This window comes from Anser brachyrhynchus (assembly GCF_964034855.1).
Source record: "Anser brachyrhynchus genome assembly, chromosome: 17".
Lineage (NCBI taxonomy): Eukaryota > Metazoa > Chordata > Aves > Anseriformes > Anatidae > Anser > Anser brachyrhynchus.
In genome coordinates, this window is record NC_137710.1 from 10125911 (window position 1) to 10152658 (window position 26748).

Genomic DNA, 26748 nt, shown 5'->3' on the forward strand with positions numbered 1-26748 from the left:
GTTTTTAATACTGAAGTAAAAATTACCTTAGAGTGCATCTAATTAAAATGTGCATTCAGATAGTGCATCTCCTAGCAAAATAACATAAGAGGATGAAGAAAAGATTTTCATGGAGGTAACATTTTTCTCCAGTTTTTGCCCCTCAGGAAACCAGTAACATTTTTCCACTGAACTGTAGAAATGAACAGAAATGTCAGAAGAGGTATTGTAGTGAAAATCTTTCTTTGCTTGTCTTCTGGTATTTAACAGTGGTTTGCTAACAAATAAATATTGGCTCAGAATGTTAAGATGTTTTTTAGTCTTAATAATTTATCTTAGGGAAAAATAGGAGACATTGCACTGTGATTTATGATTTTAAAAAGGAATTTGCCAATAAGCTTGTTTAAAAAGTAATGTTACTATTTGCTTTTTGGATGTATTCACCTTTTCAAAAACTGTGCAAAGCTGTGTGTATCAGCCAAGTTCTTTGCTGGGCCTTTGTGAAGGTTCTGGGTATGTGATTGCTGTGCCAGCTCTTCCAGCAAAGTCCACAGTTCCTCAGGCATGTAGCAAAATGTTAGAATGGTGAAAAACCTGCGCACAAATTAATCTGGAAATAGATGCAGTAGGTGAGCTAGTATTTAGCTGCGCTGGAGGCAATGAAATTTCCTGTTAAATCACTAGAAATAAAACATACTTCTTAATGTGATGCACTTTGAAGCCTGTAAGCAGTCGCTTTTAGGAAGCAGTCCCAACTAATGAGATTATCACGTTCTGCAGTCTCATTTTCGTCTATTTCTAGCAGATCTTGTTAGCGGTGTGAGGCTGTCCTACTGTTGCTAGTATAACACACTGAATTAGTGTGGAGACACAGGAATAGCCGCTCTTGTAGACATCTGTCTGTTTTCAACAGACTGGATCCTGTTTTATTTAAAATTGGCAAGTATTCGCCTTCTGTAAATAAATGATGTCATGCATAAAGCTGCCGCAGGCCAGAGAAGTGCTTTGTTATTGGATGGTTTGAATAGGTTTACAGGGCCTGTGGTTCTTCAGTCTCTTATCCCATGGAATTGCCGGCCAAAAAAACAAAAAGCGAGCACAAAACCCATCTTGATATATGTCTTCCTCTGCTAGTTGTTGTATTTTACAGTTCCAGACAGTATATGGTTTCTTTATGAAAGTTTTCACTTCCTACTAAATTAGGAGATATTTGAATTACGGCATTTTAGCTCTCTTCCAGACCAGTAAAAGTTTTTAACCTAAATATTTAACAACTCTGTTGAAATCTTTTTATATGCCTCTTCAGGCACAAGCAGGAAACAATACGGCAATCAGTAAATGGAATTTGATGAAGTGGGTTATTATAATCCTGTGATGAGATCTAATCCTTTTAATAGCTTGACAATACTGTGACACTTTCAATTCATTTCAGAAATCCTCTGTGGTCTTCGTGACTGAGGTAATGTTAACGCGTTTTAGGCCAATGGGACTCAAGCATCTTCTTCTACAAAGTCAACCTAATACATGGGGAAGTGGCTTATAAAGGTTGGCTCCCAGCTTTGAAGAAGGCAGGAAAGGAAGGTAGTACAAAGCTTTGCCACACTAAGTTCATATGCTCCTGGAGACATGTTAGAATGGAAGTATTCTATATTGAAAATTGACATTTCAACAGAGAATTTAGGTATTCTGTCATGAGATCATGCATGGCGTACCCTTCTCACGTCAGGGACAGAAGACTCCATTTCAGCCCTTCAGAGAATTCAGTTTTGCTGCTTGTTGTGTATTTAACTGCTCTTCTTGAAGTCACTGAGACTTTGTGTGACTAAACGAATGTATGCTGAGGATTTAACCAAATGTATTCTCAAACAATCCCATTTTGTAGTGTTGACCTAGTACTCTAGCCTATTGCACTATTTTTAAAAATAAGAAAGTAAAGTTCCAGAGACTGCTTAAATTTAGTTCAGACTGTGGCAACTTCCAGCAGAGGCTGTACAACCCCAAATAGCGACCCGTCAGGAGTGAATTGTAATCCCAAAGATGTTTAATTTTTTATGCTAGTAAAGTCATGGAGGGAGCAGTCATGCAACTGGGAACATTTGGACCGTGGTAGCATAGGCTGTGTTTGTACAGTGCCTAGCTGTTCTTCTGAAGCTGTGCACCGTGCAGATCTTGATGTGAAAGAGGAGCAGCAGCAGGGATGCCGTACTGATGTGCAACTGCATCCTTGAGTAGGAGTCAAATGAGAGGAAGAATAGAGAATACATGAAATGCTCCATTCCACGTTTTTGTTTTACTTTGCATATTGTATAGACTGTGAACAGTTACTGAGCCAATTTCATTTTGCAGTTTCAAAAGTTTCTTTGGTTGACAGGGGGTGGCCAGAATTTCATTTTGTTAGAGGGGAAATGGGTTTTGTCCACTTGCTGAAATTTATTTTTTCTAGTCTCGCCTGCTGGGCTGTTTTTATCTGAGGGAAGAAAAGAAGTAGTTTTGGCTGAACTTATGGGTTGTGGTGATGTTGGGGGTTTCTGGATTTGTTGTTGTTTAAAATAATACCTCCAGGAGACATGGCAGTGAATCACATTGTAAGAACACAGCATAGTTAAATCAGCACTTCTAAACGAGAACTGCTGCTAGAAGTAAGCCTGATTCCTCAGTGGCTGCTGCTTCCTGTGCCATGGTGTGTATATATACGTGTTCCTCTGTGCTGGCACAGGTGTCTGTGAGGCTGTGCAGCACGCTGGGCTGGAGAGCAGGTGTGACTGAAAGTCTTTCTTCTCTTCGTGCATTTTCTTTGAAGTTCTTATTGAGAGCAAGATCTTTGACAGATGAGTATCAAATGGATTGAAACCGCTGCCCAGTAGCGGTCACTGTGTCGTTAGTATTTAACTTACTGAAGTTACCTGAGAAATTATTTGACCAGTTCATGGTCAAACAGCATTTTGAAGGATGCTTGTTCTTTTTTTTTTTATTATTATTTTCTCAGTCTGAGAAAGTTATTAAAAAGATTTGCGGAGATCCTGAAAGCAGTCAGCTATTGCTCTGAGTTACGAGATATATTTTTAGTCTTGCCAACTATGATTTTCATATGAAATTAATGGTCCCTGGAAACTGAATACCTAGGAGGCCTTGGTGAGGGAGAATGAAAGATTGAGGCAGACTAGGTTGACCTTGATGTAGCATTATGCTTAAATGTGTTGTCCTGAGGACTGAGGAGGGCCAGCAGAAAACAGTTTTGAAGCTTCCGGGTAATTAGGGAATTTCTAATAAGCTTTTTCACTGACTGCCTGAAGTCGGTCATATTAAATTCTTCGTTTTATGTATAATGATGATGTCCGATGCCATTAAAGACAAGTCTGCATGGGAAAGTTATTGCAGCACAAGCTAGGATGAAGATTCATAATACACAACATATTCCATTAGTGCAAGTGGAGATACTTCAGTCTAAGAACACTTTTTTTTCTTGTCTTGCAATTTGACAAAGTATTTCTATTACTGCAAGCTTAATATTGAGTGCTTTAATACTAAAATTACAGCTCTCCTCGGCGTTGAAACTGTCATGACAGGTAGTCTGAAGAGAAGAGTGAAACAAGTGAAACTTCTGTGGTCATGCGTTAGGGTATACTGTGCATCATCAGTCCTGAGAACTGAATTTGTGTGGAACAGCTTTAAAACATTGCAGACATCAACATTGCACATGGCTTTAACATCTAAAAATACAGTAGTGTTCAAAGGCAAAGTTCCAAAATGCCACTAAGTCTCTAGTCCTGTGCTGTGACCCTTGAGAATATGGAACTGAATGTAGAAAGTCCTAGGAAAAGATAGCGCTGTAGCAGCTGAGCGTTTCTATTGGCTCCTCACTATATAGTATATCATCTAAATGTCATGAGAAGGGACTGTTTCAACATTGCTGAGTTATTTAAGACTCACTGCTGCCTTAGCCAAAAAATCCTTGTTCTGGGACCAACTCAATCCCTGAAGAGCGAGAGAGAAAAGAAATTTTCAGCCCCCCCTTTCCTGCTCCAGCTGCAAAACCTTGAGCTCTCCCTGCACTGTTCTTACGGATAAAATCTTGCTTTTTGCCTGTAGCTCTGCTCTCCTCTTCCTAAGTACCACATCTGTGACCACCTTCTCCCTCTTCTTGGTGCCAACCTCTGAGCGCTCTCCTTGCCTCCCCTTTCTAAACCTGCAGTCAAAACTCTTCAGCAATTTTTAATATCGGATCTAATTAAACATGACACTTCATGAAGAAGCTGCCACTAGAATAAAAACAAGTAAATTTATTATAAACACAAAGGCACAATCGGGTTATGCAAATCAGCCATGTCTTCAGGCTCCTGGCAGGCTGCCAGCGTGATCTTTGCTTTTACAAAATTTTGCCACCTCTGTAATAGAAAAAGCAGTATTTGTGGAGGAAAGGCAACGATTTAGTGCTGCTGCTTCCACCCTTCTCTAGTTCCAAAACAGATATCAGAGGTCTTCGTTTCTTCTTTCGCCTGCGTGACTCTCCCCGGTGCTGGCAATGGCTAGTTTTCAACTGCTCCCTCTCAGTGAAGGATTTTAGGGAAATGCAGGGAATGAGCTTGGTGTATGGAGCCTGTAGCTGGAACCGCACACAACCTCAGCAGCAAAGTGCTTGGATTGACTCCTGAGCACCAGCCTAGTGAAGTTCCCGTCTCTGCATTAGACCTTACAGTGAATGTGACGTTTTGTTTGGAACAGAATAAAGATCATCTTCTGTGCATGAAGGTAGAGGGCACTTCAGTGGATTTTTCCCCTTCTGCTGTGGAATGCAGCCAGCGTTGCAGCTACAGTCTTTTAGGCTTTTTTCTTCAGAGAGAAAACTTGCGAGTGACTTGTTTGAACTGCCTTGAACGTCTAGAGCATTTTCTTCTCGAATTCTCACTTAAAAAAAAAAAAAAAACATAGCAAGCTGTTCTCTTCAAGAAACAGAGCTAAAAGCCTTCTGTAAAGGTACTTTGCTGGGGATGGGTGGAGATAAGTCAAATATTAAATAATTAGGAAATAATAATCTCTAGTTCTACCTCATGTGTTTCCCCCCTTTTGTTCCACCCACATGCTGCTAATTTTCATCTTTTCTTCCTGCACATCAAGACGTCAGAGACTGCTTACAGAGAAAGTTGTTTTTCCTGAGTTGTCTGCATGCTTTATTAATGCAGCAAAGATGACAAAGGAGGAGGAAGGCGGAGGTGAGGATCGAGGGGATGAGAGGACGAGCTTTTTCATGGTCTCACTCCTACCAAAGGGTGACCATTTTGTTCACTGTTGCATTTGCCAGTTGCCATGGCATCCCCCTCTCACTCTATCCTGGAGGTGTATTCTTGATATAATTAACAGCTCTCCTCCTTCTGTCTGCTGCAGAAAGCAATCATTAAGTGAACATGAAGGAAAGAAAAGTCACTTTTTATCTTTTAGTTTGTCTATTCATGTTTTTCATCCTACTACCTTATCTTTCTCGGTCCATAATAATGTTGCTTTTTGTGTATGAAAGTATTGCCAGAATATTGCTGCCTGGGTAAAACAGGACATTAAGTCCCAGATGCATTTGTGTAAATTGGAGATTTTGTTAGGCTGGAATGCAGTTCAGTTCAACATATATAAAGTTCATTATGCTCCATATATAAAACAGTAATCTTAGGAAATAGAAGGTTCCTCAGAATCTGGGTTATGGATAATGGATATTGCTGTTCTAATGCACTTTGGAGAAAACTTCCAAAGGAGATTTGTTTCAAAATATTGCCATAGCGAGATTAGGAGGAAAAAAATATGAAAAGACATGGTATAATTAAAACAGTGTTGAAGAGAAGCTGGAGTGGTAATGCTGTAGAACACGGCTGGCATATCAGTCAGCCAGTTCATGTGACGGCTTCCAGGCAGGTGTCCTTCTGAAAAGGCGTACCTATTCTTTGGGGGATTCTGACTTCAGTCCCACCAGGATGCCACACTCACACATGAGACTAGTTTAAAAACCACCACCACCAAACGTTATGTAACAGTTGCAGTGCCAGCATTTTTCATTAGGAAACTGCTGTTGGGAAGTCTCTCTCTTTCCCATTTTATGGAACATTTTAATGTTATTTTTTCCCACAGCCACAAAGCAGTGAACTGTTCCAGAGGCAATATAGTAAGGTTCCTGTAGGATTTATTTGTTTTTCAGAACATGTGTTGAAAACAACAAGGCAGAAATATAACCTTGCTCAGGTTGTCAGCTCATGACTTTGCAGATAGTCTATAAAGTACAATTTTCTCATAACTTAATCTTAATGCCCAATTTTTTTTTTTGTGCTGTTGTTTCATTACTGAACTGCTTCACTGGGAAATAATAGGGAGCTATTTTTTCCAGTAACATCTCTGAAAAAGTTCTTTATTTTTCACTACTGCTTTTCCTAGTGGAAGGCTGCTCCTGTGCCTGTTTTCTTGCATTTTATTTACTTTGTTTACATCATTTTTCAACATGAGACGGGTTTGCCCATGGCCTCCCTGAAGCTGAATCATCTCTCAGAGAAGCATGTTGAAATAGTCAAGGTTTGAGCAAATAAGGAGATGATTTGGACCCCTTCATGTGTTTAAGTTAGAAATAGTCATAATCCATACAAACATGCACGCTAATTACTCATTTGAATTTTGGCTTTATACAAACTTCATAACAAAGAACATTTTTACTAGACGTTTTAAAGAACAGGAGATAAGATAGTAGATATTTATGGAAGTAATGAACTATTTTTCTCAGTCTGTGACACATTGTTTGGATATTAATGTCTTAAATGTTTCTTCCATCCACTTTGATAGTATAGTAGTCAAGACAAAAGTAGAACTACATGCTCTTCAGTAAAAATCCAGAAGAAAATCCAATCTTGACCGGATGAACCTGTAATTCCAACAAAAGATATAAGGAAGGCAGATAAATAAGTTTTCATCTTATTTCAGTTATATGCACTTGTTCTGTGAGCATCATGCCTGGAAAAGCGAAGATTCCCCTCAGTAACTAAAGCCACTTTATGATAAAGCTACTGTAGATCAAAAGCAGCAGTGATAATAGAGAAGCTCAGCAGGGTGAGATGGGTTGGAGGGGTGAGGGAAGGAGAATTTTTGTAATTTTAAAAGTGCCACAGCAAAGCAGACATTAAGAAGAATCTCCACTCTGTGCGAACAGTCTCAATGAGGAAACATAAAACACTGTTAAAGGATTATCACTGCTACTCTGTTTCCTACTTCACATTCGTGGAGGATAATCTTTATTGTGCCTTACTGCTGATAGAGCAGTAGAAATAGATGAACATCAAGTGGTTTTGGCAAATGCAAGACTTCCTGTAATGAGTTTTTCTGGGTTTATTTTTCAAATGTAGTGTTACAAGGTGTTCTTCTGGAGGCAGTCACCTGCAAGATGATGATAACGCGGCCCCATAACTCTTGATGAACAGCGTAGTTAGTGATACTGCACTAACCTGGAGTTTGGGAGTAGCAACACTTACTGATCAGAGGTGCTGGAATTCTTGCCCTTAAATTAAAAAACAAATGTCTTATAGAAGAAGTCCTCCTAGCTTTCTGCTCACAGCTTTTAGATTTTCTCCAGATTCTGGGTCCAGTAAAACCTACAAGCCAGGCTTAAATCCCTTTTTTTAGGGCCATGTGAATGACAGAATACACAGTAGCTTTGTTTGTGTTTTTTTTTATGCTTCATCTTTTATTTAAAGATAGCTTTTTCCTCCTTTTCTCCCACCCCCACACACCGTTTTTGAGAAAAGAAAGTCATTGAGAGTTGTTGTTGTTTTTTTTCCTCCTGTCAAGGTCTGTCTGTTTCACTGGGTTGAAAAGAACATAATTCCAGAATCCTTCGACAGCTCTTTACCAGGTCACATCTGGAACGTTCCCTTTAAAGCCATAAATATAAAAATCTTTGGTTGCCAGGCTTTAGTATGAGGCTGTAGTTTTTGACTGTGCATTAGGAATCTTAGTCGTGGTTTTACTGAGACAGAAACATATTAGTTTTGACTTTACTCTTTTGTGCAATTAAAATTTGGGTAAGGCAGGTTAATTTTATATGGGGGAAAAAAAAAACTTGCTCAAACTGCAGCTTCACCTGGAGGAACCAATTAGAAAAAAAATTTTCCCCTGATAGCACATCCTTATTTTGAGAGAAATTAAATATGAATTTGTTCCATCGATGTACACCAATAAGGGTTATTTCAGTCTCAAGCTTTCTTCCTTGTGTGCCTGGTCATCCACAACTTGCAAGAAGGCCTCGTTCTCTTCATCGTTTGCTGTGTTCCTGTGTGGTAGCCAACCACTGGGCTTCCACCTGGCAGCCAGTTCCTGGTGGCGTTCTTCAGGGGCTTGTTTTGGGACAGCATCCTCTCTAAGGCCCCAGGTGATGGGATGGAGTGAAACCTTAGGGAGTTCATGAATACCACCAACTTGGAGGGCATGGTCAAGAAGATGGAGAATGGAAATTACTGTTCAGAGGACCTTCAGTAGGCTGAAGGATAACATTGACAAGAACTACCTGAAGGCTCAGCAAAGAGAAATGCAAAGTCCTGCACCTGGGGCAGAATGGCCCCGGTGCAAAGTATCTGGCGGGGAGCGGCTTTTCAAAAACAGTCTCAGGGTCCTGGTGGACAAGAAGTTGATCTCGGGTCACCGATGTGCCCTTATAGCAATGAGGTGAGAGAGAGATGGGTTGCTTCATCTTGGAGATGAGAAGACTACTGGAGTGTTGGGGAGTATTGAATTGCTGTCTTCAGTAGAGAAGAAAGAGCTGGATGAGAAGCACCAGTTAGAAGTTGGAGCAAGAGAAAGTTGGCTGAAGTGATAGGAAAAAAAGCGTTCAGTGTGAAGGTGGCAGAGCACTGGAACAGGGCCCAGAGAGGTTATGGAACCTCCATCCTTGGAGGTACGTGGAACTGGGTTGGACACTGGCCCTGAGTAACCTGATCTAACTTTGAAGTCAGCTTTGCTTTGAGCAGAGAGTTGGACCAGAGATCCCTTCCAGCAGGAATTACTCCGTGATGCTGTGTTCCTTCTCTCAGTAATCATTTTTCTTCAGAGTGCCATCCCAATCTTGCTGAGTTACTTTCCAGATGTCCTCTTTCTGTCTCTGGTAATAGCTGTGCGTTTTTATAGAAATGCTGTTCGAGATGCAGATGTATTTTTAACAAATGAGTAACTAACTAGTAGTATCCTCATATATTTCTGCAGAAAAAAATTCATACAATATAAGCACAGAAATTTCAGGTTCTACATAATGTGTTATGTGAGTTAATGAAGTGCATGGGTGTGAAGGGTTTTCCCTCTAAATCACAGCTGAGAACATTTCCTCTAGTGATCTCACTTCTGGCATGAGGCTTTCTTCTGCAGCTTAATTTTCCTGAGGTTTATATGATCCTATTTGTGCATCTTGAGACCTTTAGTTTTGGAACTGGTGCTTTGCACATCAGAAACTTGCTGTTTTCAGAGGTAGAGTAGACCTCATTTGATCCAACAGGGCAATTGTTTTGAATACAGCTGCTATGTTTTATTTCTTGTGTGCACATAAAATCTTGCAGATTTTAATCATATCCTTTAGCAATTGATTAAACAAGTTCAGGAACTTTAAAATACATTCCACCACTTATTTTCAGAAATGTGTTTGTATGCTTTCCACCTTTGAATTTTAAAGATGTAATTTCTCCAGCTGAAGCTTACTTTATTCTCTCAGTGAAATTCTGCCGAGTCTTAAGGCATCGTAATAAATCTTTGGTCATTTAGGACATTAGGGACCAATTTGATTTTACATCTGACAGCAGAATTCTTTATTTCTATTCCAAACACTCATACTCAATCACCATGGTTAAAATGACTTTTTCTTCATTCCTGGCAGAGGTATGAGAGGTAGAGGAATGAGACAGGCAATTAAACAACTGAGATTCCACTCAACCGTATCTTTTATGGTACAGTAAGTCTCCATTAAATGAAGACTGTAAAGAACATGAAATAAAAACATCCTGTGGCCTCACAGGCAAGAATATTTTATTTAATTACTGATAAAAATTATAGCAAAGATGCTCATTTTATGGGTGCTTTTATCCCCTTCTTTGGTGAATTTTTGTCAGTCTTCTATCTACATAAGTAACAGCACTGCATTAAATTCTTAGCTCTGGCTTTGGAGAAAAGTGTTGTTCTTGGTGCCATTTTTGACTTCTGCAAAGGCAATGAATTCCCAGAGTGTTGTTCCAAATTGGACACCAATGTTACTCAGTTCTGCAGTTATTGGGGATTTATGATTTGAGGCTAGGCTGATGATTTATTTTGCAAGCAAAGACGTGTTTCTGTTTTCTCCATTTCTTCTCACATCATCCACTAAAAATCATTTATTGTCATTTATTGTCAACATACTTTTGAATGAAATTCATTTCTGTTCATAAGAGTTTGTAACTCATGCTTAATGATTGAGTTCAGGAAAGTATGTTATGTTGTGAGGGACTTGTTAAATAAAGCATTGTAAATGTGAATATAAATAAGTGTTCAAGTGCTAGTTTGATAAGTAGATTGTAAGGAACACGAAAATAATTTGTAAAGGAGAAAGATTTCTTTATAATAATGTTTGATTTGCTATTCGTATTAGTGTTTTCTGTCTACAAGAAGTTGTACTGCCTGCAGTTGTAACTGAAGCAGGTAGCAGATGCAGAATTACTGGCATGTATTTTTCACTGTCTCTGCCTTCCCTTTTGTGTTTTATGCAGTCCACAGCAGAAACGCCCACAACCCCAAAGCATACGAAGGACAACAGAGAGAGCTTCTTCCCAGTAACACCAGCCACGCTGCATCCTGCCCCAGTGAATCCGGACACTGTGACTCCTGAAAATCTCCTGAGACTGAATGATCTTCATTCCAAATCAAAACCAGCCTCTTCCTCTTCATCCTCTTCCTCCTCAGCATCTTCTTCAGTGCCTCCCTCCCAGGAGTCACACAGGGACACTGAGCATCTCCGGAGTCAGAATGCAGAGACTGCTCCCAGCATGAGTGATCTTGCACGTGGTAAGTCTCAGGGAGACAGAACATCATGGCCCTCTCTAATCAGTTTGCCAAGGCCACATGGTGAGTCAGTGCCTGAGTTCTGATTCTGTCCCACTTTCTGATCACTAGACCATACTCAAAAGGTTACACAAACAGAGGTTTTGTTTTGGGATGTGTATAAAATTATACATATTTTAATTGCTAGGATAGAGTAAAGAGCTTCTAGTACGCATTGCATGTAACTTGCATGTGAAATCATGGAATAGCAACCTAAAAATAACATAATGTTTTAAATAGATCATTTAAGTCTGAAGTGGCATTTGTTTTTTCTTCAAGAAAGTAAAGATACAGTTCTTTAAAATACCTCAAATGCTTTTAAAAAGTTGGAAGTGATTGAAATTGCAATAAACCGATGGATAGCCTACATCTGACTTGTAAGTGCCTGATTAACATAATTAAATGCATAGATATCACAGCCATGTATATGTGTGTGGAGATACGTAATACTGTGAAAATTCCAAGCTTCTGCATGGCTCATAAAGTTAGTGTATCATCACCATTATGTTTCACATTTGAGAAAAGAAGCATCTGGCAGGACTGGAATGTTGGAAATATATTTATAGTCCTAGTATGGTTATGTGCAAAGTTGGAGTACAGAAAAGGGTTGAAGAGGCAAAACAAATGTTACTTATTCTGTAGCAAGAGTGTGTAATTTATTTAGGACTGTGTTACATACTTGATCCTATACAGATTGCCTAGATGAGGAAAGAGTTAAATGAGAGTGCTGTCTTTTGCTTTCCTGCTGTCCTGGCAGGCTGGTGCTGTTAGCAGTAGTAAAAAATCACTGATCCACTTTGGGAACGAAGTAGGATTAGACCCAGTTTCAGGCTTGGGTGCCCAAAGACATGGCTGTGCTTATTTGTGGGACGCTGTGCATGTTACAGTGGTAGAGCACCTGTTATGGCGTGTACTTTCTTGCAGCCTTAGCAGGAACACTGTCTGAAGAAGCTTCTGCTGCTGCTTGCGCTCGCTCCATCTGCTCACAAACTTGAACTTTAGAGCTACTCATAAAATGCCATAGCCGAATTAATAGGAACCCAGATAAAGTTATGAATGAACCACAAACATACAGCTTTGGGGGAAAGTGACAGATGAGGATACAGTGGAAATAGTGCCTAGATTTGTGAGACTTAATGATAGCCTACTCATTAATGAATATTATGTATCATCTAGATGTTTTGTTAAAGTAAACTCATACTGTGACTTCTGTCCATATACTGCCTTATGCAATCAGCATTGGCATCTAAACACACACAGTCTTCTGAATTCATTGGCAACTCTGGGGAGAAATCAGTTTTCCCAATTTGCTAATCTCTGAGTACAGGACAAAATTGAGATTTAACATCCAGTGTTAGGAGTTGCGTTATAATCATACCATTTTCCTTTTTCACAGAAGTAGGGAACGATTGTCTTGGGAAGGGAAGGAGGGGAAGGGGAATGATAAGGAAGGGAATGGCTGAGTCAATGCGTAAACCACATTTGTTATTGTCCTTATGAAGCTAAAGAATGGAGTTGCACAGCGTCACAAGATATCTTGGCAGGCTTATTCAACAGGGAGTAATTCAGGTTTGTGCCTAGACAACATGGGAAAAAATCCTCTAGTTTATGCAGTTGCTGTGCATTTACTAAGGAGACTGGCAGGAATGACAATGCAGACAAGAGGTCCCGGATTCTTTCAGTTTTCAAACAAACTCACGAGCATTTCTGACATGCTTTCCTCTCAACAATTTCCTGGGCTGCCTTGCAGTGATTAGAACATTTATTTTAATCTTTCGACTTCCTAGGCTTTGTTAGGGTGGTGAAGTTTCATATTGTTCATTGGTCTTTTATGCTTTCTATACCTCATCTTGGTTGAGGGAGATGGAAGGGCTAGCTGCCAAAATTATAACCCTGGATCCGTGTGTCTGAAGATCAAGAGGCTTGCTCTGCAAAGCTCTCGTTTCAGTGCTGAGTGTGTGTGTTGTATCTGGCTTTCTGGCTCTCAGACGTACCTGACAGGTCATTTTTCTAGCTGAGAGAGACACCAATTACTGCTGTGTCCTTTCCTTTCCTTTTCTATTCTTTTTGATTCTCCTATCTTAGCACCCACCTCCTTCAAAAAGTATTATTTATAATCTGGTTTACCACTTTTTTTATCTGCCTCTCATTAGCTCTGTTTCTGTTTAAAAAATAAATAAATAATAAAATCAGTCTTCCTATTTTCAGAGTAATCTGTTTTCATCTTTCTCATCTCTTGTCATGTTTTGTAACCTCCTCCTGTATCTATTTGTTCGTATGAGAGTGTTCAGTGTCACAAAGGATTAGCTGCTATTGTTTTCTGTGGCTTCGCTCAGAAAAAAGAATGGCTTTAAAAGCAAAGTTGCCACTAATTTCTTGTGTGAATGTTTTCAAGAGATTTTGTCTAATATGACTAACTAGTATAGAATACAACATGATGAAATCCAGCAGCAAAGTAACGGTAGTGGTAGTTTCAACATGAGAGCTTCCTACGTGTAGGCATGAATGTATATGGAACTATTAGCCTTTTTGGCTCAGCCTATAATTTTCTGTAGGGAAGCTAAAACAGGACAATTAAGATAAACTCTCTGCAATGTGTCCCACTGTGCTCTGTTTTTATACTGTTCTAAATTGCTGAAAAATCTTGACGTTGTCTTTAACTTCAGTGTCCTTATCCAAATAATGATTCTTATAAGGAATGGACAGGAAAACATTCACATCTGACATCTGACTTTTTCATACCAAGGCTTGTACAGTTGGAATTATTTAATATTATGTGTTTTGCTTAAAACCAGCTATTCAGTTAATTGGAATATAACTTAAATGTGGAAGAATAAATATTTTCCCCCCTCTCCATGAAATTTACATCCATTCAAGCCCTATGCATTTCAATACAAAAACAAGAAAGTCATGATACAGCTGTCCAAACTTAGAAATTCAGAGATGAGGAAGTCAATCAGGTCTTTCTCTAGTGTGCAGGGAAATTGCAGCCCATAAACCATAAATAAATAATCCTGCTATGATTTCAGACGTTTGTTATCTAGGCACAACAGGGCAGGTAGAGGTGTAAGTGTACTTCAACCTGTAGAACTTTCAGACTTCAAGAAGCAGAAGAAATAAATACCAGTGAAGAAGGTTGCATGGAAAGGTAAACAGTAGCACAGTTAGAGTGAGTAATGAGGCTAAATTGTTTTAACTTTATTTAACCTTATTTTAACTGTGGAATTCAGTTCGAACGTTCAGTTTCCTTTTTAAAGGACCCGAAGTAGCAGTTCAGCCCTCCTAACAATGATCAGTCTCGTCTCTTGGTTTCTCTGCTGAATTCAAAATCGTGCTGTAGTGTTCAGAGTTGATCTCAACAGATGGCTCAAAAAATCTGAAACGCAGAAGCTTAGCCTGGCCATGGACCTGTGGCCTCATGTGAGTGTTTGTATCGGGTTGTTCCTCCAGCAGTTACCTGCTGTGAGGTTTCTTTCCTATATGCACGATATGACTTATCCTGGTTTTTGACAGCTTTCTTCCTCAGTTCCCAAGGCTGAATTCCTCCAAGGCTTTAAAAGCTCTGTTTAAATACCTGTAACCCCACGCTTTTTGTAGCACCCTGGGGTGGAAGCTCCTTTCCACTTGTTAGTGACTGCGAAGTTGCTGATAGAAATCAACCAGGCAGCCTTCGACTAACTCCCCGTTTGTTCTCTCTAATCTCTTTCTGCATCTGCCTCCTGTGTTGGCATTGGTATTCTCACTTCCACCTGTCTGATCCTTCCTTTTCATGAAGCTTTTTATTTTTCACAATGGGTGCACTCTGAAAACAACTTCACTGCTGACTGCCAGCAGGGGGTTTCCTGTTTGTGAATGACTTCTTAATTCCCTTTTGCCTGATGCTCAGGCAGTACCAGTCAGCTGTGTCTTTTCCTCTTCCCTTTGGAAGTACACTGATATAGTTTCTATTGCAACAAACTCATTCCAGAAAAGTTTTTCAGTACACTTAATATCTATTTCTAATCTTTACTTTTTTTTTTTTAAGTTTTATTTATTCAATCCAACACTGTGCGGAAAATCCCTTGAAATTCAAGCTGTTGTTTATATGTGCTCAAGCTCGATCAGTAAGAATAAATAGGACAGGAACAGCAGCTTCCAAACTGTGCCCTGTGAGGTGGTGGTGGTAAAAGCCAGGGGCATAGCACGGGCTGGGCAGGCTGTGGGGCCAAAGAGGCTCTCTAGATACCCCTGAAAATCCCAGGGAAGCATTGCCCTATGGATATCTTGCATTAACAACACATCTTCCGGAGACCGTAGAGATCTGTAGAAGAGCATGATAATGATGCTATATTGTTTCAGTATGTTTCTTTCACTGGCCTTAGCTTGCTGCCAGCAGAATATTTTATATACTGCTGCGCAAATGCAGACTGAAGAGAGATCTTGTTGTAAGCCTACTGCACAGGTATTGCATTGTTTCCAAAGATCTTGGAAAAATCTCTTTAAAGAATACAACGATACCCTTAGCTGCTTTTGCTAATTTGTTTTGGGCTTAATTGGCTGTCAGGTCAAAGAAAGATGAAATACTGGTGGGTAAGGAAGGGTCTTATGGCTTTCATTAGGTAACTAGTATATAAAATTCACAGGGAGTAGACTGCAAATGAGAGATTTGCTATCTACAGTTATTACTAGGTGATGTTCTTCAAATGGTGTGCTCTTGCTAAATTGAATAATAAAAAACAACTACTAATTAGATGAATTTTTATAATGCCATTTGAAAGTTTGTTGGGCTTTTTTGATCTAGGCCCATAAATTTCTTATTGAAGGGCATGGGTTTTCAGTTCGTGTTTGTTTTTTTATTTTTGTTTTCATTTGGCTGGTTGGGTTTTTTTTGTTTGTTTGTTTAAAAAGAGAGAAAGTTAGTATTGTGCTTCAGGGTTTTTCTTTACCAAGGTACCTGTGAGCTGGCTGCATCTATAGAAAACCTGACAGGGGCAGGAGGTGGTGTGGGATCCAGGAGCTCCGCTGGCTGGGCCGCAGGCTGGTTCCCTCAGGGACCCAGAAGTTTGGGGATTAGGGTGGGCCAGGGACTATTTCCAGGAAGCGCTTTCCGAGCAGCCACCTGTTTTAAGCTTTCCTAGCATGAATGTTGTTCTGTGACAGCTGACCTCAGCATTAGGAAAGAGCTTGGGGTATGTCTCACGTAATTATACAGCAGACTCTGTTCGGGACTGTAGCGATAAATATAGCAGTATGCCACGTTACTACAGTGCGAACTTCTGTTCAGCAGACTGCTTGAATTTCTTCATTTCAGGGGGCCACAGAACTTGTGTTCTGCAGCTTTTCGCCTCCAAAGTTACTGACGCTTAATTTTTAACACATGGCTTTGTGTGTCAGCTTTGAATGTAATTTCCTGAATTTGGCATTTCAAGGCAAATCTGTATTCCTACAGCTATGACTTTGGTAGTGGTTTTTTGTTGTTTTATTTTTAGAAATAAATTCCATGCTAGAATACTAGGAATGAATGTAGAGAAAGAAAATGTGTAAGGAAAGGGTACCAAGGACACCTCCTGCATCCCTTGATGAACTAAATACACCTGGTCTCGCTGCCTGCTGTGGTGTAAGTACCTCATGGTAAACAGAGCATACAGTTTGGGGCTGGATGCTGCTGTTATTTCTGTGGGTCAGCATCCTTAACCAGCCTGTGTTCAGCTGAACCAACCTGTGTTCCAGCCCAGTCTTTCCGTTGACTTGTAGCACAGTGTATGAGGAAACTCTGAGCTCCTTCAAATTCAAGCTTTCCATGGCCTTTGCAGCTGCTGTATGGGAAAAAAAGCTGTATTAATTCCCAGCACGCCAGAGGGTGAGGCAGATGGAATACAGAAAATTAATTGTTTACACATTAGCCACTATTCTTTGGAAATGCAGCGAGATATTTACTCCATTGTGTCAGGGAGCAATGGATCAGACCCATTTCCATCAACATGGGGAAAAAAAGAATAGTATCTACCTTGTATGGTAAATAAGTAACAATGCTGTGAAAACTTGTATGTACTCTGTGCGGCCATTAAAATACAAAGTAAACCAGTTGTTGCTGGAACAAATAACATAGGTATTTCCTAGTGTCCTCGGGCACACAGGATGTAGCCCTTACTCTTTTGAAGTGTTTGGAAGGCTCCGTGGTGCAGATTTGCCAAATCACAGTAATGTATTTTCAGGCTCTTTGTCTGACACAGAACTGCTGGGGAAGGTGCTTTGCAGAGGGATGAAGGCAAGCGGTGCAACTGCTTCAGTGAAGCACTTGAAGCTGTTATCTGTTCATTTCTCTAAGCATACACTTTTGAAATCACGTTAGCATCTGTCCTGGAGTTCAAAGCTCAGTTTCTTCATTTTTTCCTCTAATGAAATGATGTTTTGTGCTTGCACTGTAAGTTGTTTGTAGCCTTTAGCATATCTGTGCTTTAATACTTCAAACCACCTCCCTCAGCAAGTGGAAAACATTTTTTCCAGGTGCCAGTCACATTTTCTGGGCTTGTCTTTCACTCGCCACGTAACGTAATAGGTTTAGTGCATGACTAAAGGATTCTTTTGAAATTCCAGCTAAAAAGTCTTAGAACACTAATGTTGATGTCTCCTTCCACCTGACAGCACAAAGAAACTCGGTGATAAGCACACGGTGCACTGCACAGGGACCAGAGCAGCTGCTCACTGTTACACTGCTACTGCTTTGAAACTTTCTCCACATCTGCAAATTGCCAAGGGAATATTTTTGACATAGCCGCATCAGAATAGCAAATAACAGTCTTACTGGTGTAAAAATGGGTGCAGGAGTTGTATAATCTGTTTCTGGTGTATGGATATGTGTATATAGTGTTTTCCTTGTATAAAGGGAGATGGTGAGGGAGAATATTAGCTGTGATGAAGTCATGAACCCCGGCGCCCGCTATAGGCATCTGCAAACACTGGTTTCCCTGGCAACAAGTGGAAAGAGGTTGGAGAGGAAAGCTGGAGTAGGTTGTTGCATTGAATTGTTTTCAGCTTGTTTCTTCCTCACTAAAGCAGGGAGATGTTGAAAGGTATGATGTCCCTCTTTCTCTGTGTCTGCTATTTTATATATATTTAGCCAGTTGTTGGGAAAGGGAAGGCTGAAAAGGATACTTAGAATTCAGCTCAATCGGAGAGGAACTTTTCGATACCAATATTAATAAGATGCATTGCAAATCTGTGCTTTTTCTATATGCTTATTTTTTTGTGCTATGTTATGAGGTGAGAGTGCTAAATAGATCTCCAGAGTACAGTAGCTGTCCCACCTTCAGCCTGGAGACAAGCGACTGTTGCATATTACGTCTTCACAGACTGATTTTATTTTAAACTGGGTTTGTACAGCTAATGTTTGAAAGCCTGCAAGAACCGTACAAGTACTGCATATTACCAAACGATTTGTTAACTCAGATTAAATCTGCGCTTCCTGAACACCTTCAGGATGTGCTGTTAGTTGTATTCTTGTGCTCTTGCACTTGTGCAGAATATTGTGGCTCATGAGTTAGTGGAGTCTTTACCTCCCTGGGGAAAGTTTTTATTAGAAAAACTAGGACATTATGTTCAGGGCTATAACAGCATCGTCCACAAGACTAATATTGAGATACTCTCTTCAGAAATGTGTTTTAGACAAATAATAGCAATTCAACTGTGTATTTCTTCATGATTATCCTTCTGTCTTTTGCCCTTTCTGTCTGTAATGAAAACAGATATATCTGTGCGCTGTATTAAAGTATTGATAATACAAATTATGATATATACACCTGAAATAACCAGTTCTTTATCAAGAAATAAAAATATTTTGCTCATTAACCTAATTTTTAACTTAGAAATAATATCACTCGGGTGACTATCACCAAAAAAAATATTGCTTAGTCATAAAAGAATAAAGTGTGTGACCCGATCAGGGAATAAAATTCAGTCACTGTGTGTTTAACACCTGACGGCAAAGGATTGATTAATGGACGGGGGCTCTTGATGTCACATAGTGAAAGAAGCAGCCTGATTGAATATTAACAAGTGTTGTTTCCAGAAGTGTAGTAATAGAAATACACACTTACTGTGCCAAGCTCCTGCCCTTGCGTTAACAGTCACTTCTTTGAAAAAGGGCTGACACACAATTTTATTAAAATTAAATCTAATTTTACTACGCTACAAATCTGCATCTTCAAAAGTAGGAAAAACAAACATGATGTGGAAGATGGAAATGCATGGGAGTAAGCTGATTCCTCATGAAAGAGTGCAGACTTACATCTGTCTTGTAGCATCTGGCTAGAAATATGCTGCTCAAAAGAGCTTTGTCAGTGGGGCATAATTTAGTTAAAGCAAAGCACAGCAAATCAGCTTAAGCAATGATATATCGTATAATTAAACAAAGATTATAACCAACAAAAGAGGTAGGGTTTAGTCATTAAGCAATAATGCAAATCTGAGCTTTTGTTCTGAATGGTGAACTATTAAGTCCCCAATGTAATTTAGCAGCTAAGTACATACAAAACTGTTCTCAGCTAGCAGCATAGTTAAAGCTATAGGATTTCCAGTTTATGTAGTATTGTATCTGCTAAATTAATTAGTGTTTTGTATCCTTGGTTAATAAGTGGATAAATAAGGTTCTGTTAGTACTTACCCTGGATGTTTAAGACTCAGGGTCTGGCGCGTTGGAGTAAGCTAAAGGGAGTTGTTGCCTTGCAGGGTAATTGGAAATCCTAATTTTCATCTTGCTTTTCTTCAAATGTTGATGTAATATTTCTTTCTATCTTTGATATCCTTATAGACATTTCAGCATGGGAGTCTTCTGGGTTTAGACTACAGCTTATTGTCAGATGCTTGCAGTGTAATGGGATGTGTGTATATTGGCTTCAGGCCACGTTAGGGCTGATCCTTCTTCGTATGGTCCCTTGTACTTGTCAGCATGCGGTTAAATCATACACGTATCTGATGTAAAGAGCAGGCAAATACACAAAACGATCTTTCAGCTATCTTCTGTTTCTCAAACAGGGAAACAATGAATTGTGATTTTCCTAGTTCAGATTCCTGTTGTATAACCACTTCCTTCTGTGTTGTTTTTAAGCTGATTTGGTCAGATGCAACTATTTTTTTTCCTACTTCCAATGCTAGTTTTTGAAGTATCTGTACAAAAACATGCAAGAAAGTGCTGAGGAAGAGAGCTATTCTTCTGCGTTAGACCTTCCCATTTTGTGCTTGATAGTGAGTGGAACATCACAGAACAGAAGCTGCCTGTGATTTGCGCTGTAGTGTGCGACCTTTCCTTTTTGGTAACTTGGAGAATTCTCTGCAAGCAGACTCATTTATCCTGAGGCTTGTGTTGGCTATCAGCTGCCGGTTTAGATAATGGGTTATTTTATTTTACCAAAGAAAATTAGCGGATGAAGGAACTTGTAGCCTGCTTTGGTAAGCTTTTTCTATACAAAATTATTCAAGGACCCTAGGAATCTAATTCATTTAAAAAGTTGCGTCTTTCAAACTGCATCGATGTGGATTTTACCAAGCTGTTAAGTTGAGGCATTGTCTCAGGCATTTTCTGCAAGGGGAGCTGTTGGACAGGAAAATATTACCATGGTAAATTTCAAGTTCTTATCAACAACGATGAAGATGGAGAAGTGTTTTCAACATACAGTGAGGCGGGGGATGGAAAGAGTATTTTTCCAATGAGGAAAAGTTGAAAAATGTGTTCCTTCTTAAGACACTATGCTGTCAAAATCCTAAATTGATTTAGACCATGGACATAGAAAGAATTTTAAAGTTAAGCTGTAAATATACATTGTATCTGCTTGTCTGCAGTAGCTGCATGTGCACACCTTACCCTTTGTAAGTAGAAGATAATTCAAATTTGCCTCAACAGCCCTTTGTTTTTGAAAGATATCTTCAACTTCATCAGAAAATAAGTCCTTGTTTGTGTGCCTGTAGCATTGAAATGCTAGCTGCTGTTTCAGTCTGTCCTTCCCAGAAAGGGTTGTCATTAATAGTTCTCAGTAGTTCAGTGAAAATTACTCCTGTTAAGTACAATATGCAGTCCAGTGTGCAAGAAAACTGGTTTAACACTGCATTAATTTAAAATCAGATACTGCTGATTTGTAATTAAGAGATTGTGCTCACACACGATAGGATTCTGAGTTTCAAACATTCCAAATTCTGGAATAGCAGGAGTTGGGGATACTAGACTGATGCATTTATAAAGGTTCAGTAGGCATATCACTGAAAACTGGGCATTTAGCATAGCTTCATATTGATTACATTTAAAAAAAAAAATTCCTTGTTGCTGGATGTTCATAGTAATTAATCTTACCAGTAAGTTGCAGTTCAATGTAGCTTGTACCTGTGGTTGCAGATCAGAGAGGGACTCATCACAGCTGGCTCATCATTAAGGGTGATGGATTTTGCTTTGCATATATGACAGGTGATTCACCCCTCACATCTCCAAAGGGTAATGGTCAATTGCATGTATTTGTTTCTTGTAGATATGCGGAGATGACAAAATGCCACACACCAGATATTTTTCTTCACTTTTTTTAAAGAGCAATTTTTTTACGAGTTTGAATTGATGGCACCAAGTATGAAAAAGTTGTGGTTGCCATCTTAGCTTGCCAGTGTTTCATTTTACACAGTCATGTTATGATTTAGAAATAGAAATATTAAAATATTTTTTTAAAAAAAGCTTCTACCAGTTGAGTAGACAGCAGAAGAACTGAGGCTTAGGAAAGAGAGCAGGATGTCTGTTAATCTGTGAATTATGTTTCATTAATAAAGAGGAAGAAGAGCTTGAAGTGCCTTTGGAGGGGCTTGGATTTCAGCAACAGGAGTCACGGCTTTGTCAGCAGATGAAAATGGCTACTGTTGCACCATCACCAGAGCCTGTTTGCTGGCAAGTGGAATCAGTGACAAGCACAAATTCGGGACATGTTTGTACCCAAGGTAGGAGCTTTTTGTGCTTCAGTGGAAGTAAGTGGTTATCTGAGTATCAATCTGTAGAGATTGATTTACTGGATAGTTGCAATACGTATTCCCTGGCTTCTCTGCTGCTTGCCTTCCAGTAGAGTATTCCAGAGTTAGAGGCATTCTTGGCAATGTCACAGCTTCCTGGAGAAGTGCCTTGTAGTCCCTTAATGGTTATTCTTTTTGGTGCATGACTCACATACAAAATACTATGGCAGCAAAGCCAAATAAAAAAACATTCTAGTACTAGGCTATCATGCTATATAGTCTGTGTTTCTTTGGAAGTAGAATTTTTCTTTTAATTGTAATCTTACACAGGGCAATATGACTACACTTTGGATTACACTACTGGAATATTTAGCAGAAGGAAACGATTTTTTACAATATCCAGACTGAGTGAAGTTAACATAAAACCCAGCATTACAACAGTTAATGCTGTCTATCCCTCCTCTGCCCTCTTCCCAGGAGAAGGTGTTTTAACTGGAAAAATGTAAAACTTGTTTTTTCAGGCAGGCATAATGTAGATATTCATGTTGAAGGTATCTTTTTTTCCCTTATTTATGAGTCACATTATCCCATGTCTGATTACTGCAACATTTCTGTTACTCAACTCTGAACTGATTGCGTGCAAACCGAGATGGGTCACTGACCATGATGGAAAGCTTCATCTGTTGTGGCAGTTCTTACATTCTTGTATACTGCTGAGAACATACAATTCAATTTTACATCCCTTAGTAGTCAGTCTGCTGTTGTTTGTTTTTCAGGATAGCATCAGGGAGCTGGCATTTTGTTTTGCTGTGTTAAAGTAGCCCTGTCGGTTCCAGAAACCTGCAAGAGATGGATTTGACTAAGACTAAATATGAACAAAAGCGTATATAAAGACATCTGTCATTATTATGCATCTGAGACACTCTGGTGTTTTTGCTTGTGTAACTTTTTTTTTTTTAAATTTGATTCCACGTGAAGCATCATTATTAGTAAGGTATCAAGAAATCTGTTCTCAGTTTTGAATGTGAAAGCATTGTCTTCTACTGACTGTTGTTGCATATATATTGTTTTGTATTGATAGAGCGTAAGGAAGGGCCAGATCCCTCCTTACTTCACGAGATGAGCCATGTATGAGCAAGTTTGCATTGTACAGGCTAAAAGTATACTTGGGGGGTATGTGGAAATGATGTGATGGTGCTAGCCCGTGTGGCAGACAATAGCATGAGCATACCAAGGATCTTGTTGCTTTTTTGGACATTACATCGAAAGAATTTTTTTTTTATTGGAAGGATTTGAAGGGAGTAACGAGGAAGTGATGACAGGTATTACTATGTATTTTTCTTAACTTGTGAGGACAATTTAGTGGAAATTACAAAATTCCTGTTTGAAAATGCAGCAAGTGGATGGTAGATCTCGACAGTATGAATTGACAGGAAGTAGGAGCTGATGCTTCAGTTGCTAAAGGGACAACACTATAGTGGAGGAAGTTTAAAAAAGACTCATAAGTAAGATTAAGTATCTTTTTGCTGCATTGTGGAAGGGAGGTGCAGTTAGAGAATGCAAACATTAGGTGACTTTTTCTGAAACAAGTAGGAAGATGTTTGTGGTAGCCTTCTAACTAGATGTCAGTGGGCCAGTGCAATGCTGCCACTGTCATGATTGGTGCAGACAGGCTGAGTTTCTACTGTCTAGAAATATTTTTTTAATTATTCCTAGTTGCCATTTTAGAATCTTGAGGCACTTTCTTCTTCTGTTTCTGAACCCTAATTAAAGCTTGAAGAAAGGCCTTTTGAGCCAGCCATATGTCTAACAATCATCTGTTCCCTCTTCTTTGACATGTGAAAACCTTGATAACTTCCTAACATGTTTTTTCTTATTATTTTCTGTTTAGCCTCCAGTTCCAAGCCTGAACTCAGCTCCAGTTCACAGACTTTGGGAAGTCAGCAGAACAAGACAGATGGCACCCGAGTAAAAACTCGTGTTCTGCCCAACATGCCAAAGCTTTTCATACCTTCATCTGTCACCAAATTTCCACCTGAGATCACTGTCACTCCACCCACTCCCACCCTCCTTTCTCCAAAGGGCAGCATTTCAGAAGAGACCAAGCAAAAATTAAAGGTAATAAAAGGGAAAAAGTAATTATTTAGATTGTTTTCATCTTAATTGTCCCCTTAATCAAATACTTATGCATAAGGAACAACAGTTCCTGTCTCCAGTTCATAACCAGAGGTAGCATAAATAGTGGAAGACACATGCCTGTCAGTGTTCAAGAGGCATTTGAATAATGCCCTTAATATGCGTTAAATTTTCATCAACCCAGAAGTGGTCAGGCAGTTGGACTTGATGATCCTTGTAGGTCCCTTCCAAATGAACTATTCTATTCTGTTCTAAGATACGAGCTGCTGTCGGCAGGAGTCAGTTTTTAAGAACTGGTGAAATATTGGCCATGGGTGACATCACAGCTATTCTAGTTGTTGTCCTTTTTTTTGAGGGAATTAGAAGGAATTACAGAAATGGGTGAGAGAGTTAGTGCAGCAATTGCAATTCTTACATTAGTGGAAGCTACTAGAATATTAACTGTGGGGAAGCCTACTGGTTAATGTTATGTTGTTTCACATTAGGATGCCATATCTTTTATAAAAGTAAGAGGGCTTTTGAAGGTGAAGAAATAGCAACCAGTTGGCTTTTATCCCTGTGATCATGGGTTTATCCTGACTATTTAGCAATATATTCTCTCTCTCTCTTTTTGGGATCAGTCTGCTATTTTGTCTGCTCAGTCTGCAGCGAATGTAAAGAAGGAGAGCCTTTGTCAGCCAGCTTTGGAAATCTTAGAGACATCAAGCCAGGAGTCCTCACTGGAAAGTGATACTGATGAAGATGATGACTACATGGACATATGAATGAATTCTGGCCATCATCAACACCAACCATATAACCATTCTTCTTGTTGCCAGCATCTCTGGCAGTCCAAACATCTTCGTTGGCATTACTCACCATTTAATCTGCATCATTGTGTTCTTCACTTTCATTACCTTTGTTATCACCACTACCACTTGTATTGCCTTCAAAATCTTTGCCATTCTCTCCATCATGGTGCTTGATGGAAAACATGATTGTTTACCAGGCAGTTAATTCATTTGGACCACGACGTCACCTTTAACTTCAGTAAACAAAAGGATGTTTTGAGCTGCAACTTGCATCTCTCTACTGTTTCTGCTTCTTCAAACCAGAGCCTTGGGATTCACGCTGATAGCTCTTTTCTATAGTGTTTTCTTCTTTTTAATTCTTTGTATTTTTGCCATTGGTTAAGTTTTTCTCCCAGTAATTCAGCAACCTAATCTCTGTCTAGTCATGCCATGTTAGTCCAGCTCCTATTAAGGTGAATGGGTTAGGAAAAGTTTGCTGAGTTGGTGGAGGTTTTAATTGCATCAAGAAAGTCTACGGCTTTGTTGCGTGGTGAGAAGGGTGAGCGGAGAGTGTCAGCTACTTGGCACAGCTGCATGCTTTGTTGGAATTTGACTCAGTGACAATAGGCAAAGAAACCGCTTTTCTAGGCAGACGGAGAGGTTGGCCTCCTGTTTGTGCTCATTTCACACCAATGTATGAGGTCCAGCAAAAATTACCTACCTGAATGTTGGCTTAACGAACTGATCTTTCCAGAATTGTCTTACAGTCCTTTCTCTTCTAATGCCTTGGACAAGCATTTTGAATTGGGGGCTAGATGATATTTTTATGGTGGTATTGAAAAAAAAAAAAACACTTGAGATTTCAATGCCATTTCAGTAATGTCTGTTTTTTACAGAATGACACGAAAAGGTGTTTTTTATCTATATGCAGAGGGACTGCTCACAGTTATTTATATGAGAAAATAATGGTAACAAAGACCTTTTTTTTCTACTGAATGTTAACTTTGTAAAATAATGAATGCAAACCATGCAAAAAAAAGTCACACTATATATACGCGTGCGTTCACACACATATATATGTGTATGTACATATATATGTATGTATATGAAAAAATGCATACAGCTTGCCATGTTGGATTTCTTTGTGTTTGGGGGAGGTGATTTTCTGTAAAATGCAGAGCTTTGTATAAACTTTTGTTGTTGTTTTTTTTTCTAATAAAGCTGAAATGTACCTATTGTTGCCTCTGTTCTTCTGAGAGGACAAGGTGCCATGGTCCTGGAAGAAGTAGTACTCCTCCCTTCCTTTTATTTCTTGGATAAGGAGGTAGTGAAGGAAGGGGGTGGGAGGAAGCCTCTTCTTTTTCTGAAGAATGTCAGATCTCTTAGGATGGATTTGGTCTTGCGTGACCCAGAGCGAGGTCAGTCAGCATTACCAAGATTGCACACAGTGGTTTCACTTCCCCCACTGAGACATGATCTGAGTTTTTTCACCTGAGTGTCTTTAAATACTGATGAACAACATAAAGGAGGAGACAACATGTAGTAAACATGACCACATGGAAAGAATATTTGGCTGAACAAAGTAACAGTTAATCTGCTGGTACAGTGGTCATTCATTCAGTATAAGAATAATGAATGGACCCTGAATAAAAAGAAGCAGCATCGAACTTAGTATTGCAAGTTTATTCCCATACTCTGGGTTGTTTGTTTTGAACAAAATGTAATTTGTAAGGAAGTGAGGATGTCCGTCTTGGACATATTAGCAATTGTTCATGTAACTAGTTCACTTTCTACAAGTGATAGGTGAGCTGGATGCAAATGATGTGAAAAAGATCAG

At 39.3% G+C, this 26748-nt stretch overlaps 1 protein-coding gene across 4 annotated transcripts in view; it reads left to right on the plus strand.

Annotated features, from left to right (window-relative positions):
* The window catches only part of CABIN1 (calcineurin binding protein 1), a 110212-nt gene extending 84065 nt beyond the window's left edge, over positions 1 to 26147 (plus strand). For 3 of the 4 annotated variants that reach the window (XM_080559968.1, XM_080559970.1, XM_080559969.1), the window contains exons 36-39: positions 10719 to 11013; positions 21832 to 21996; positions 23897 to 24123; positions 24762 to 26147. In XM_080559968.1, coding sequence (XP_080416094.1) covers positions 10719 to 11013; positions 21832 to 21996; positions 23897 to 24123; positions 24762 to 24905 — 831 coding nt within the window. In that variant the 3' untranslated portion in view covers positions 24906 to 26147. The remainder of the gene's footprint in view (positions 1 to 10718; positions 11014 to 21831; positions 21997 to 23896; positions 24124 to 24761) is intronic. The other variant, XM_080559971.1, reaches the window with a different exon arrangement.
* The last annotated feature ends 601 nt before the right edge of the window (positions 26148 to 26748 follow it).